At 44.3% G+C, this 15,043-nt stretch overlaps 1 protein-coding gene across 1 annotated transcript; it reads right to left on the bottom strand.

Annotated features, from left to right (window-relative positions):
- Positions 1 to 32: 32 nt before the first annotated feature.
- pdcd11 (programmed cell death 11) lies at positions 33 to 15,027 on the bottom strand. Its single transcript, XM_032561933.1, has 36 exons — positions 14,981 to 15,027; positions 13,919 to 14,097; positions 13,667 to 13,801; positions 13,395 to 13,562; positions 12,814 to 12,975; positions 12,612 to 12,732; positions 12,345 to 12,508; positions 12,153 to 12,254; positions 11,452 to 11,664; positions 11,255 to 11,379; positions 11,094 to 11,154; positions 10,852 to 10,998; positions 10,506 to 10,757; positions 9,713 to 9,838; positions 9,426 to 9,620; positions 9,166 to 9,336; positions 8,866 to 9,079; positions 8,625 to 8,774; positions 7,953 to 8,065; positions 7,345 to 7,844; positions 6,395 to 6,457; positions 6,204 to 6,300; positions 6,004 to 6,093; positions 5,773 to 5,875; positions 5,519 to 5,696; positions 4,769 to 4,825; positions 4,576 to 4,698; positions 4,258 to 4,380; positions 3,987 to 4,152; positions 3,708 to 3,848; positions 3,472 to 3,615; positions 2,354 to 2,604; positions 2,096 to 2,264; positions 1,045 to 1,198; positions 776 to 941; positions 33 to 406 (listed from the first exon to the last, which is right to left on the bottom strand). Exons 2-36 carry the CDS (start codon positions 14,018 to 14,020, stop codon positions 235 to 237), a joined length of 5,418 nt encoding a protein of 1,805 aa, XP_032417824.1. The 5' UTR covers positions 14,021 to 14,097; positions 14,981 to 15,027; the 3' UTR covers positions 33 to 234.
- Between the last annotated feature and the right edge of the window lie 16 nt (positions 15,028 to 15,043).

Raw genomic sequence — 15,043 nt, forward strand, 5'->3', positions numbered from 1 at the left:
AAAAAAACAAAAAAAACCCCTCATAACTTCTATTATCATTATGCAGTGTTTATTTTACACAATAGGTTAAAAAAAGGTTAAAAACAGCTGCTTGTTTTTAACATTTATAGATCATTACATTGCATGGACCCAGGATCAAGCTTCGACACTCAGTCAGCAACATTACAAGAGTTCAAACAAAGACTGATGGTTTTCAGGGACTTGGTTTGGGTCCGGTGATGTATTTTTGCGCTTTCAGTTTGCAGCGTCTTTGCCTTTTGCTTCCACGAACTCCATGGCCTTCTCTTTGACCGCCTGGACGCTCTGAGGGGTGCCGTGCTTCTTCTCATACTCCAGGTAGCGCTTGAAGAAGAACTTGATCTTCTTCACGGAAACGCTGAGGTGGATCGTCCGATCGAAGACGGCCCTGCGGAAGGAGAGGAGCGGAGAACGAAATGAAACCCAAATGCTCGGGTCGTTCAGACGAGACTGTTTGAATGTTTTAGAACAGAAGATATACAGGTGTGAAGAAATGCATTTCAGTGCCCACAGAAAAATCAAAACAATCAGCATAGTTATAGTAATAATCTAAACTTGGGGGATCATGTAGAAGTTGAATAAAAGTGCCCCAAGAATGGAGCCTTCAGATACTGCACAGGAGATCCTCATTTTCTCAGATTTGTATTTATTTCCTAAAAATGTACTTTCATCTGAAAAAATGACATTTGATTATTTATTGTGTCGCTTCTGTACATAAATTCCAGTGTAAACCTCAGCAGTAGTAGGTCACGTTTACCTCACTTCCTTCTGCGATCCGTGTTTGACCATGAGGTCGATGAAAACGGACCAGAGGTCCGTGCGCTTCGGATAGTTCGTCAGGACTTTGTCGAACATGTTGCGACCTCTCTCAGCGTCGCCGAAGCGGAACTCCATCTGAGCGAACTTGGTAATTACATCCACACCTAGCAAGACGCCGCAAAACACAGGAAACATCACAACTGGTAAAATCCTGACGTTTGTTTCCGTTTCTCGAGAGATTAAACAAACCAACTCGGCTCATCTTACTCTCTTTGGGGGGCAGACTCTTCAGCGCCCTCTGCAGGAGAGAGCTGGCAGCATCACTTTGGCCCTGCTGGAGCAGGAAGGTCCCGTAGCTTAACCACACTGCTTTGTTCTGCCGGAAACGTTTCACCATGGTCTTATACAGACCTTCTGCCTCCTTGATACACAACACAAACACACATATTAGAAGCTGGAGGAAAAGTAATTTTGCTCAGGAACTAAGGGTGTTTTCACACTTGATGGTCCGGCAGACTTGGTTCGATTGGGGACCAAAATTGCAACATTTGTTAAATTTTCAGCGAACTTTCACTATGTGAAAGCGAACATAGTGCAGTTCGCTTTCACACTGCACTATGTCAAACGATCCAAACTAACTGAAAAACCTGTTCCCCTCCTTTCCTGTGGCGGTGCTGCACCAAGAACTACTGAAGGAAACAACATAAAAACCTCTGAAGAAGACACCGAGTGCAACTTCCTTCTTCACAAAATGTAAACAAAATAGAGTCAGGGCAGATTTTAGTGTTAGTAGGATTTCTTTCTCTAGCGCTGCACTCACACATTTGTTCATCTTGTAGTTATCCAAAATGCCCTTTGCTATAAACCGCTTCCTGCTTTCCGAGCGGTCTCCAGTCTGCTTGGCATTCAAATTGCAGCAGAATTCAATTCAACCGAACTGAAACCTGGGCAGAAAAGTTCTCTGTCTTGGTTCACATCAGATTTCGATTGCACATTCACACCTCCCCAAATGGCTTTCTAGGCAAACGACCTGGTGTTCGATTAAAGAGGACTAAACGGGGGCGTGCCGTGGTGGCATAGCGCGACCCGTATTTGGAGGCCTTGAGTCCTCGACGCGGCCGTCGCGGGTTCGACTCCCGGACCCGACGATATTTGCCGCATGTCTTCCCCCCTCTCCTTCCCTGTTTCCTGTCAGCCCACTGTCATATAAGGGACACTAGAGCCCACAAAAGACCCCCTGGAGGGGTAAAAAAAAAAAAAAAAAAGAGGACTAAACGGGGCTGGTGTGAATGCACCCATGGTAAAAATAAACTCAGACCTTGATTTTGTTGGAGTTGGCGTAGATGTCGGCCAGCTGCTGGTACACGGGCATGGGCTCACAGAACTGCACGGCTCGCTCAAACACTTTTTTCAGACTCTCCTGGGTTCCGTACATGTTCTCCAGGTTCAGCAGGGCCACCCACACATTCAGCTTCTCCTGCTCCTCCCTGGACACAAACACAGAGCGGAGTCTTAACACCAACGCACCGTTCTCATCACCATCTGCATGGGTGGGGGATCGGTGCTTGTAAAACACCTGAAGGAGATGGTTTTGAGGGCCCTCTCGGCCACAGCCCGGGCCTGCTCGATCTGCGTGGCCTGCAGGTGGTGGGCCATGTACTGGAGCCAGAGCAGCGAGCTGCTGGGCGAGGCGAGCAGCAGCCGCTCGAAGCCGGCCGCGTCCTGGGGCCGGAGGCTCGGGTCCATCAGCTCGGCTTCCCGCTGCAGGAGGGCCTTCTCCGCTGACTTCTTCTCCTGCTCGAGCTCATGGCGCGTCTTCTTCTGGGGCTGGACGATTAAAGAAAAAAAAAAAAAAAAAGTGATTATGGAGAAAATCAGGTGAGACCAGTTAAAGATCTCATACTGGTTTTTATGAAATGATTGCTTAAATAGTCACACAAATTGGTTTTCCACATTTTTTTACTAATGAAAATCTGAAAAGTGTGACATGATTTTGTATTCAGACCCTCTGAATCAATGCTTTGTTGAACCGCTTTAGAACACACACAAAAACTGACTGGCATGAGAACACACAAATTTAACAAAACGTTTAACACACAAAATATTAGCCAACCTTTATTTAAATTCCACAGACCAATAAGTCATTGTGCCAATAAGAATAAGACATATCCAAAAATGTAAAAAATGTTTCCCCTAAAATGTATGGCCTTTAGCAAATAGAAATAATTTTGATAATTCTAGAAAGAAAAGTTTATTCTGATTAAGAAAATATGTTTCATTTTATTAGGTGTATGAAAACATCTGGTTAAACTGTAAATTATGTTTTACAAATTTAGGCTTTTAATCAAAAGGTAGACTGTACTTTATTACAAAAGTGGGCAGATTGAACATCAAGCACTTCCCAAACCTTGAAAAGTGCTTAGTTTCCAAACCTTGAAAACTCGCCAACTGAAATTCAAGCATTTTCAAGGATTTCAAGCACCGGTGCGAACCCTGACAAATGCATGAAACACTACAAAGATTTTCATTAGTAAAATGACTAATAAATTAGGCTTTTTTTTTTTAAATTCACATTAACGGCCCACTTTATGTTGGTAAATCGGGGGAAAAAAAATCCAAACAAAATTCACAGAAAACATGGAAAAGCTGAAGTGATATAAACGGCACCTTGACGGATCCTTTTGATCGTCTCACCTTTTCGTTGCCGTCTTGCTCCTCTCCGTCGCTGGAGTCCCCATCCTTTGCCTCCAACACGGGCTTCAGGGAGCTCAGCCCCACATCCCAGGAGAAGCCGGCTGCCACCTGCAGCCTGGACGGACCCGCCGAGCTGGGAGACACCTGCAGAGGCAGAAACACACGATAATATTCTCCAGCTGTGGGGGCCTGAATTTATAGCAAGAGCAAAAAATAGTGTCTGAAGTTCAGCTCACCTGAGAAAAATCACACTTTACTTCCTCCCCCTCATCCTCCTCTTCTCTGAAGTAGACCTCCACTCCGCTGTCATCACCATCAGTTTTTGGTTTGCTTGATTTCTTTTTTTTCTTATTCGGGATCTGGGGCTCCGCTGGTTTCTGTAACATGAATGAACAACAAAGACCGACCTGAGGGTCTACAGATCCTGAATGCAGCTGTTGTGGACTTTCTATTTGACTCTAGTACTGTTAAATATATGAAAGTAAGACAATAGCAGCGGAAAGAATGTTCATTACCTGTTCGCTCTCGGCGTGCAAACGTTTCTTTGCCTTCTTTGAGTCGCGTTTCTCCGCGTCTCCGACGAGACGCAGCGGGAGGCCGAGGGATTCCGGAAGCACGTCTGGCTTTCCGGTGTCCGCGGGGAGAAGAGAGAGGTCGACCAACTGGTCCTCCCTGTCCACACTGAGGAAACAAACCAAGGTTATTTTGCCTGATTTAAAAAAAAAAAAAACAACAAAAAAACCGAAATACGATCACAAAGTCTGAGCTGAGACGTTGTGTTTTTACCTGAGGATTTTAGTGGTGAGGAGGGTGTTGACCGGAAGGTGACTAGAGAGGATCTTGTGGTTGTTGATGAAGTATTTGGTGGACTGTTGAAGTTGAGCTCTTCCTGTGATGTTATGCGACAGCCTGGAAACAGAGGAGAGGATAGAAATGATGAGGAGATAACTTATGTTTTTTTTTCTTCAGCTCCCATCTCTGTGTCCACTTGAGAGGCTCAGTGGTCCGAGAACGAAGCCTTGAGGCACTCCACATTTGATCTTTTGTTTGCATATGTTGCCAATGCAGCACTGAGATCCAGTGAATCCAAGACAAAGTAGTTACCTGATGAAGACGCCCTGCTCACTCACAATCTTGACATAACCTCGGACCACCTGGTCCAGCTGCAGATGGTCCAAAGACAAGACTTCTGGGTCCTTCGCTGGCTTGGTGTTCTGTGGGTTCAACCTGAAAGGACACGCTGCAATGAGCCATACGTTCTATAAACCATGCAACTTTTCCCAATGACTGTTCTTACCGTGATGGACGTAGGGACAGGTGCCACTTTCCATTCTGCACATCTAGAAGGTAACACCTGAGGGGACGCAGGGTGGCAATGCTTGGCTTTAAAGAAGTTTAACTTTTCCTAATTAACTCTACTCTCAGAAAAAAAAAAATGCTCAAATTTGATACGACTAAAATAAACTAAGTTTAAAATGTGAGCTTTTATTTTACAGCTCACCTAAATGTTCTGTAAACATGAGAAACAAACAAACAAAAAAAAACATTTTAATCAAGATCCTGTCTGGGGTCCACCTTTGTGTATTTATCCTATTTGTTCTACTATAGTCTATTCTCAGATGAATACTGCCATGTGGGATTTTTCAAAGTTTCAGATTCTTTTTTATAACATAACATTAAGAGTCTCCACAACCATTCTTTCGTGGTCTTTAACAATTTATAAGTCTTTCAAAGGTTTCTATGGAGAAGGCAAAATTAAAACCTAGAAATTGTCCCCAGCACATTGCCATTCTAGATCAGGTAGATCTCAAACACTTGGAATATAGTGAGAAGGTTCAATATTTATACTCAAGAGACGCCAATATTCTATAGATTCATTTCACAGGGTAAATGTCTCAAGAATGGCATTTCTTGTCATTTTATTGACTATGGCTTACAGATAAACATCAAAATTACAAGAAATACATTGAACTTATTCATGACATTCTGACGTTTTTTCTTTTTAGATGACCCCGTCAAAGAACGCTGAACCTCATCATCAACCAACCTGACGAGCTGATCCTTCCTGAACGCCTCCAGCGGCTTCGGCCTGTAGGTGTCAGTGACGTTGGTGACAGAAACCGCTCCGGCGCCGCCAAAGGGGAGCTTGACCACGAGGCCGACTTGTGGCTGAACACTGGTCACCATTCCCAATGCAATGCTGCCTTTCTCCAGTTTATGGATCCCTGGGAAAGCAGGAAAACAGGGAGAATGAGAGTCATCGCCACCGAAACATTTCAACATCAACTCTACTCTCTCTACCTGAGAGCGACAGCACAAAGCGATGAGGCTGGACGCTCGCTTCCACCACTTTAGCGCGAACCGCCTGGCCCAGCTTGAACAGTTTTTCTGGGTGGTTGGCATCCTGGACATGGAAAAACAAATATTTACTCAAGGTCAGATATTTTCTTAAGCAAAAATATATTCTCACAATTTAATTACCAAAAAAAAAAAAAAAATCAACAACTTGAGCACAGAATCTGCATCACTCACTTTAGGATCTGTGATCATGGAAAGCAGGTCCACGGTCCCTGTGACGCAGGGGTCAGAGGTGACTTCCAAGCACTTCTTGTCTGATTTAAACTGGAAACAGAAACAAAACCACTGAAGGAAGAGCTGGAAGAATGACTGGAAATATTTGGATCTGCTGATATTTACACAGTAAACCCACTAAAACGCTCATGAAAGCTCACCTTTGATACGAAACATGTGATTTCGTCGCCGGGCTTATAGCCGGCCAGTTTATCTTTTGCTGTAACTGGTTTAAAATCCACACCAGGATCCAGTCGGCTACAAGGAGAAAAACAGAAAGTTACCAGGCTCCAAATGTAAAAGATCCATAATCGGGACACGCGATGTGATGACTATGATCCACTTTGGTTACCTGGGTATAAGTGTGAGTTCAGGAATGGTGTACTTGAATTTGGGGTGAGAAAACGGAAGAAATCTGAAATCAAGAAAGATTTTGTTACAAAGACAGCCTTTTGAAAGCAGAGAAAATTGACATTTTTTTTTTTACAGCTGGACGATCCGACTTAAAAACATTTTTTTCTCGCTTTCTTATGTTAAAAAGTAGTTCTAAACAAAATATTTTCAAAAAGTGGCTCTTATTTCAATTGTCCCTTCTGTGAGTTGTACGACAGAGTTAGGGTATTAGGGCCACGCTGGGAGAAGTTTTGTTTAGTTATGAGAAGTCATAATATTAGCAGAATAAAGACGTAATTTTACCAGAACATCATTAAAACTAAACTAAAAATGTAGTTTTAATGTGAAAAAGATTCTACAGCTATCAGGGTCTGATGTGACCGCCTTATTCCGGGTGATTTTCTTTGCCTAATCATGTCCAAGTCCTGCTACTGTTAATAATTTGATGTTGATGTTACAAAAGATGAAGTATCTCCTTATCTTCAAAACCGATACTAAAGTCTAACTTCATAAGATTCTCAGCATTTCTTATTATAATTTTCTGTTAATTTTTATCAGAAAATCACTTGACAAAATGCAACGTTTCAGTTGTCGACTGTGCGCTCAATGACTTTGTATTTTTCTGTTTTTATTATTTAAAGGACTTAGAACTTAGCCTTGTTGCTGAAATGTGATATACAAATAAAATTTTATTTGATCCATAAAATTACTACTTTTTTAGATCCATCAGTTGTCAGCCACAATCACCAAAATAAACAGAAATAAACAAACAAAGCACATTACTCAGTGTGTAATGAATCCATATGAGAGATTCACTTTATGAACTGAAATGTTGAAAAACAAACTTATAGTTTTAAAATTTCCTGATAAGCACATTTACGTACAACGACACTTAAAGGTTGCGTTAACCTGTGACTGGTGGCTTCTCGTCCTCCGATGACCCTGGCTTTGACCACGCTGCCCACTTTCACCGTGGACGTGGGGAAGGACCCCAGCTTGACCTCGGCTGGCTCCACCACCTGCGACACGTGGACGCTGCCCGTGCTCCCGTCCTCCAGCGCCACCTGAATGTAGGTGGGCTTCACCGACCTCACTTTGCCCTGCAGGACTTCGCCGAAGCGGTGTCCCGAAGAGTCCGCCTGGTTCTCCGAAGCCGTACGCTGCCGCTTCGGCGCGCTGCCCTTCCGCAACACCAGAGGGAGCCCTTCCAGTTGCTCGCAGCTGGGTTCTACGACTTCCACCGTCAGAGTCATCCCCACCTTGAGTCTCTCTGCCTCGGACAGGGCGACCTCGTTCAGGTGGCTGCAGGTCTGGAGCAGAGTCAGCTGCGCCGCATCGTTTAGCGAGATGACAGCAAAGTCCTGGTCGACGAACTGCACCACCGCACAGCAGTCTGAGCCTTTATTCAGCTGTAAAAAGGAATGTTAAAAATTGCAGTGTTAACGTGATGCAACGTGAGAGAAAAGAGGCTTATATAACCTGCTGAAATCAAGAGAGAAAACGTTAGCAACACTTACAGACTTCTTCTTCCCCAGCAGCTTTGGGAGGACGGAAACATGGACACAGGTGGACAGGATGTCGACATTCAGGATGACCACACTCACTTTCTGCCCAGGGGTCAGGCTAACTCCTGGAAAACAGGCAGATACGTTCACTGGTGGAGCTATTGATGCAATCAGAAGATGAGTTTTTAAAAAGTGGCTCGTATTTCAGTTGTCCCTTCAGTGAGTTGCACGACAGAGTATTAGGGCCAGGCTATGAGAATTTTTGCTTAGTTATGAAAATGTAATCATAATATTAGCAGAATAAAGATGTAATTTTACCAGAACATCTTCAAATTAAGACAAAAATGTTGTTATAATGAGTAAAGGCTTCTACATTTATCAGGATCTGATGTGACCGCCTTATTCCGTATGGTTTTATCGTTTGTCCAATCCTACCCAAGTCCTGCTACTATTAACAAGTTGATACTGTTTATGAACAGTAAAGGTCAGATTGGGTGTTGGTCGTCTCAGATTAGCTGTTAATCTCAGCCTCTGGAACCAAATAGTCTGAATTTACACTAAATGAAGAAACCAACAGCATGTTTTCTACTGCAGGCCAGACCTTAAATGAATGAAATCTTTCAACAAAGTCTTACAACAGAAACTCTGAGGTATCCCTTTAAGACATGATGGTTCTGAACGTACCCGCCACATGGCGTTTACTGGCGATAACGTCAGCACCAGGCAAGTCATCAGACTTAAATTTGGCCCCGTCCTGAGTCGCTGAATCCACCATCAGCTTCAGCTTCTGGCCGACGGTCAGAGCGGCCAGCTGCTGCCGGAGTTCTCCGTCATCTGGAGAGACAGGAATGATGAGAGGGGAAACCGGCAGAGCCAGGTTCTGCCGGGCTGAACAGGAACAGAGTATCCGAAGCCATCAGCACACCTCTGACAGTCAGCGTTTCCTTCACAGTTCGCCTCTCCTGTATGCCGTTCAGGAGCGCGGCCCGGGCGTCCCCGGCAGGCGTTATGACCTCAGAGATCTTCAGCGTGACCAGGAATCGCCGCTTTTCCTCATCCAGGTTGGTCACCTTGGCGATGACCGTCTGGCCCAGCTTGAAGGCGGTCGTCGTGTCGCTGATGAACTTATCCGACATGGCCTGTTATAGTCAAACAAAAACGCTCAATGTTGAAAACAGCGACATTGCTGCGTCAGGAAAAACTGATTCCCAGCTATTCAACTCACAGATTTGGGTGCAAGACCAACGAGACCGTAGGGGAACTCCACAAAGACGCCATAGGACATGATGTTCCTGACGCAGCCAACCAGCTGCATCCCCACGGTAATCTCAGAGAAATCTTTGGCCACCGCTCCTTCCTCCAGTGACGATCTCACCCTTGGTTTCTTGGTGAGCGTCTTTAAAAGAGAAGCAGCTAAGGCGAAAATAAACCGTTTCACACCACAGAACGTCAGCTTCGGTCTAAACGGCTCAGGGGAAAGGATACGAGGTTCTGCTTGGTCTTGTTAAAGCAAATGAGGTTTGAAATGGTGTCTCCTTCCTGCAGAACCTCCCACAGTAACGGACAGTTGGACATGTGATCGGAGAGATGCACTGTGGGTAAGACGGCGCGGCCCTCGTCTGGGAGGATGACGACCTCCAGACTGTTGATGGATTTCTTCACCACCCTTGCTTCCACCCTCTACAAGGCAAATAAAATGTAGCCGGGAAATGAGGAAAGTTTGATGGATGCCAAAAACAACACCACCACCACCACCAAGAGCTCTGTTTTACCTTTCCAACCTCGCAGTCAATCGGAGGCTCGGTAGATTCCTCCGTCTCTCCCTCTGCCGCCGCCTTAAATGACAGCAGCAGCTTCTCCTTCTCTGGGTCACATTGAAGAACTTTGGCCTTCAGCACCTGGAAGGTAAAGATGGAAAACAACCACGTACACTCAGATGAAGGAATGGAGTTTCAAAATTATTCAAAATTTCCAAATCCCCAATTCTTTGTGTCAATAGGCATCTTCTGAGCAGATGTCACCTGTGAGGTACCCCAACGTTCCATCCTGGGACCCCTCCTATTAAATATCTACATGCTCCAGCTAGCTCAGGTTAATACAAGTAATGAGATTAACTACCATAGCTACTCAGATGACACAACTCTACATTACAACTCCAAATCCATCCAAGCACTGAACAGATACTCAGAACGAATCAATGCGTGGATGGAACCCTGATCAATATATTTTATGTATATTTGCTTGATGATGGCATTTGAAAAAATGTTATGTTTATTGCTTGTTTCATAATAGTTGGCTATGATGTTTTTGTGGTGTAAAGCACTTTGAACCGCCTTGTTGCTGAAATGTGCTAAATAGATAAACTTGACTTGTCTTCCTTTTTTCTACATTGTTAAAATATAACAAAAAAAAAAGATAACCAAGAATCTGCAGCAGATACTGGTCAGCAGTCAAGCTTCAAATGTGAAGCCAAGGAAAAAAGCAGTCTTTATTTTCCAAACACCTCAGCTCCTCCGGTCTGTGTAAGGAATCCTGATGAACCGATGCAACTCGCTTATGTCTCACCTGTCCAATATAGAAGACATCCTCCGGACAGACGATGGGCTCAGAGCTGAGCTCCTCCAGCGGGACCAGACCTTTGACGTTGCCATAGAAACGGACGATGCAGCCGAAGTTTTTGATAGACACGATGAAGCCATGGGACACCCGGCCGGGACGGGCGTCGTGGTAGCTGAGGAACAGCGGCAGGGTGCTCTCTACCAGCGCCTTCTTCCGGGTCAGACACAACTTCCTGTTGTCCACGTCTACTGACAGCACCTGAAGTTCACACACAACCAGACATGCTAATCTGACTGAAAACCCTTGTAGAGGTTTCATTCCTGCATCTTTTTCAGGAGAGAACTGTACTGACCCGACACTTGACCTTCATCCCCTCGACGTACTTCTTCTCCGGGTTTTTCAGGATGATGTCGGAGAGGTGCGTCCGAGGCACCAGGCCTTTGACGTGCTCCGACAGATGCACCACCATCCCGTGGCTCAGCAGGACAGACACCGTCCCCTTGGAGGACAACAGAGGATTAAAACAGTCCAAATCCTCACGAAGAGGGTTAAATTTGCAACTTTAACCCCAACAACATAATTTCTCTATTTCACCTCTACAACTTGGCCGGCGTGAATATCCTGATATCTATAAAATCGCTGCTCAATCACGCTCCTGCAATCAGGACACAGCGTAAGGTGGACATGGTCAGTGCAAGACAGCAAAGTCACGTTCTCTGACGTAAAACAAATAATAAAAATCGGCCGCTGCGTACTTTCGTAAACTAACAAAATAAATTTGCTCCATGGGGCTGAAGTCCAGGATCCTGCAGGTGTGCTCGGGCATTGCAGAGACCTTGTTTTCATTGGGCGGGTCGCTTGGCTCCTTCAGATGGTTCCTCTGTCAAGACACATGATAGATATTACATCAGGGTCTTTAAAGCAAGTTCATCAAATCACCAGCTTCACTTACATGCGCAAAGGCCGGGATTTTGTCCGGCAGCTCCAACATGGCCCCCGACATGTGGTGTATCGTGGTCATCTTGCACTCCTTCACCACCTCTCCGGTCCGGTCCCCGCCGGGAGGAGCGTAGTCGACGTTAGACACGGGCTGCAGGAGGTGGCTGCTCAGGCTCAGCCCGACGAGGCGGGTGGTCGGCTCGATGTACAGAACGCACGCTCGCACCTGGTTGGTTACGGAGCGCCGCAGGTCAACACGCAAATAACACACTGAATTATGAATGTGTCATAAATTAATTCAACTCTGCACTCTACACTTCCTGAATTCAACTCATCTGTCAAACTTGACTCTTAAAATCTGTGGGCGGGGCCAACAGTGTTTGCACCAAGATGACTGGCAGGAACTGAGCCAATCATGTGTCTGCAGAGACCGTTTATACTATTCCCCTGTGTTATGCAGCAACCAGTACTAAAACAGCTTTTTTTGTTAAATTCTTAAAATACACATCAAAGAAATCAGTCCATTATGGACATATTCATTTGAAGTTATATTCATCCGTTTACCTGGAAGAATACTGGACCCCCATGCTTGCATGAGTTTATTTTTTAAACTTCTATTAGGATTAAATGTTTCAGGTAAGAGGTTTAAATCTGTGTAGATTAAAATGACCCACTGTCCGGCTGAGGCAGCAGGACAGGCGGGGGGAGTTTTACCTGAAGCCCCTCTCTGTAGCTGGACTCCTGCTCCATGTGCAGAAAATCCACCTGGCCGCTGAAGGAGGACAGGAAGTCCAGGTGCAGGCCATGTTTGGTCACCTGCAACCCCGATATGCAGAGGTCATTTAAAGACGCAACTCTTTCAGCTCAAATCGCATCCACAGTAAAGTGAAAGGAAGCCTTCATCACCTTTTTAACGGTAGCTTTGACCGTGAGGCCCGGCAGGAGGTTGGTGAGAGTCCAGCCCTGTTTGGCGTCAGCGGAGGCCCGAGCCGCGGCGGCGAGCCAGACGACGCGGCCGTCGTTCTTTACTTCCTCTACCCGAGAAGTCACATACTGACCCACTTTAAGCTCTGCACGCACGGAGAACGCACCAATATTTAAGAAACTTTTCCTAACTGAGGACGTTTTGAAGCTGCAAAGCAAAGTTCAAGTCATTTTGGGGGTATTTTTTACCTTCACTTTTATGCTGTTTGCTCTTTGTAGCATCCTCGGGCAGGAAGGCTTTTGTTCCACTCACGCCAATGTCAATTATAGTGCCATGATCTTCAACACTCTCCACGCATCCACTCAGGACCTGATTCATCGAGATCAACGTTAAAAAACAGACAAAGATCTTATTGTATTGTTAAAACTGCTGGCATTCACTCCAGCTCACCATTCCAGCCATCAGAGAGCTCGAGGTGAGGCTCTTGTTGACCAGCTTCGGATTTACCGACAGCTGAATGCTGAGCGAGCCTCCTTTAGTGATGTCCAATTTATAAACCACGCATCGGAGCAGCATTCCCGGCCAGAAGATTTGGGACAAAGAGCAGAACTCCTGCGAAGTCAGAGAGCAAACGTACAGAGTGCTTAGACACTTTGAATTTTTCAATCACACGACATCCATAATCTAATGAATTTTACAGGAATTTCATGCGACACCAACACAAAGTAGAGGAAAGATTATATCTGGACTTCAGTTAAAAAGTGTTGAAAGTTGACAAAAAACTTGAAAATATCACTTGATAATTATGTGTTATTGGAAGAATAACATCTGAAGACCAACTATAAGGTCCTAAAAAATGCAAACATTAAAAAAAAAAACTTAAATAAGCAACGCTAAGCCTGGTGGGGGTACAAGAAAAGCCTGGTGGCCCGCCAGGCTTATAATACACTGAGGGAAACCCTGACTTTACATCGCTGTAAGCCGCTGAATGTGTCAGACGAACATCGAACAGTTCAGATTGAATTAGTCACCTCGTTTTCAACGTCTGAGTCCAGCTGCTCGCTCAGCAGCTTGGTGTAGGCATCACAGATGTTCCTGATGCTGAGGAAGCCTTGCAGGCCACAAGGGAGGCTGACGGTCACCTCAAAGTCAGCCACCTCCTTCACGCAGCCCAGTAACAGCATCCCTTCTCTCACATTCTGGGTAAAAACATGTTGCACAACTTAGCTTGATTGACAAAACAATCAGAAGTAGAAATCTAACCCAGGGTTAAACGTTTACAGGAGATGGGTATGTCTCTCACCTTGATGTGCAGAATCTCCACGCTTTTAGCAGCAGCGTTAAGCGTCAGGCCACCTTCTTGCTCTTCTGTCTTTTGCTTTTTGACTTTCTTGGCGCCTCCTTTTTTTTTCTTTGTTGTTGTTTGTTCATCTGACTGCTAGAGGGAGAAAAAAAAGTCCAACATAGGTTAACTTTTCTGGTCGGAGATGGGTTTGTAGAGGAGCTTATTTGAACAACATGTGTTGATAACAAAGTTTGTTCGTTTTTTTTTTACCTGAAACAGATTCTCCACTTTACTCCGCTCCGCTGTGACTTTACTGTCGGTGGGCTTCTTTGTTTTGCCTCCACGAGGAAAATCCTCCTCTACCGACGCCATGTTGGATGAAGCTGGGGATGCCTATGATTTGAAGAAGTTCCAGTCGACACACGGAGTATATCCAAATCTCCAAAACGCTGCAGACACACACACAAAACAAGAGTTTGGATGACGCTATACAGAGAGTATTTGCTTGTCTATTTTGAGGACAATAGCTAAAAAAATAAAATAAAATTCTGAACAGGACTCAAGTTAATTGAGGTCATGTGTGGAACTTCCACAGTCAGTAATGATTTAATCTGTTGCTCTATTGTGTTTTATTGGGTCAGAGCAGACATCTTGCATTTTAGAGCACTTTATGCCACAGTATATACATCTTCTGGATAATTTATTTGCCAGCAGCACACTGACAATAGCACCAACAACACATTAGTAATTTATGCAAAAGGAGCCCCTATCAAGAGTTGAATGCATTAACTTTACAATATCACAGTACTAAAAGTAACTTTTTTCTACTGGTTTTGTATAATAATGTAATTTTCTAATAAAATGCATTTTGGATTTTCATTAGTTGTAAGTCAAAATCGTTGATTGAAATAAACATAACTTCAATTATAATAAATAGATGCATTGTAATAATGTGAGCTGAGCTCTATTGTATGGAATTGAACTGATTAAACAAAATTACTTAATTGTATTGGTTGCTATTTTCTCCGTGGTCCTTTATAATATTAATACGTAAAACATAAAAGAATATGGCTCACTAAAAATCAATTGAAAGACAGTAAATAGTTTAATCTTAATCGAAATGGAGCGGTCTAACAAGCACTTTGGAAAACTCTAATCTTCCACGGACTCTGACTAAAGTCTTACTAGATGAACGTCAACAAGCTCCGCAGTAGACAGTAATCCTCTCCTGAAACATTATATCTTCCTTTAAAGATAAATATATAAATACAATACCTGACTTCGAGATTTTTATGTATAAATAGACTCAGATTTGCCCATGCAGTAACTCACATGTTTTTCAGCAACACGCCATCGTCCCAACCCGGAAGAAAAACTCGTCAGGGCGGTCTTTCT

The sequence above is a fragment of the Xiphophorus hellerii genome, chromosome 5, assembly GCF_003331165.1.
Source record: "Xiphophorus hellerii strain 12219 chromosome 5, Xiphophorus_hellerii-4.1, whole genome shotgun sequence".
Taxonomy (NCBI): domain Eukaryota; kingdom Metazoa; phylum Chordata; class Actinopteri; order Cyprinodontiformes; family Poeciliidae; genus Xiphophorus; species Xiphophorus hellerii.

Excerpts from the sequence above, each read along its gene's own strand:
- pdcd11 (XM_032561933.1), bottom strand. The coding sequence starts at position 14,020 with ATGGCGTCGGTAGAGGAGGATTTTCCTCGTGGAGGCAAAACAAAGAAG. Across the intron at positions 12,255-12,344 it reads TCAAAGCTACCGTTAAAAAG|GTGACCAAACATGGCCTGCA; the intron begins GTGATGAAGGCT and ends TCGGGGTTGCAG. Across the intron at positions 9,621-9,712 it reads TTGACTGCGAGGTTGGAAAG|AGGGTGGAAGCAAGGGTGGT; the intron begins GTAAAACAGAGC and ends TTTGCCTTGTAG.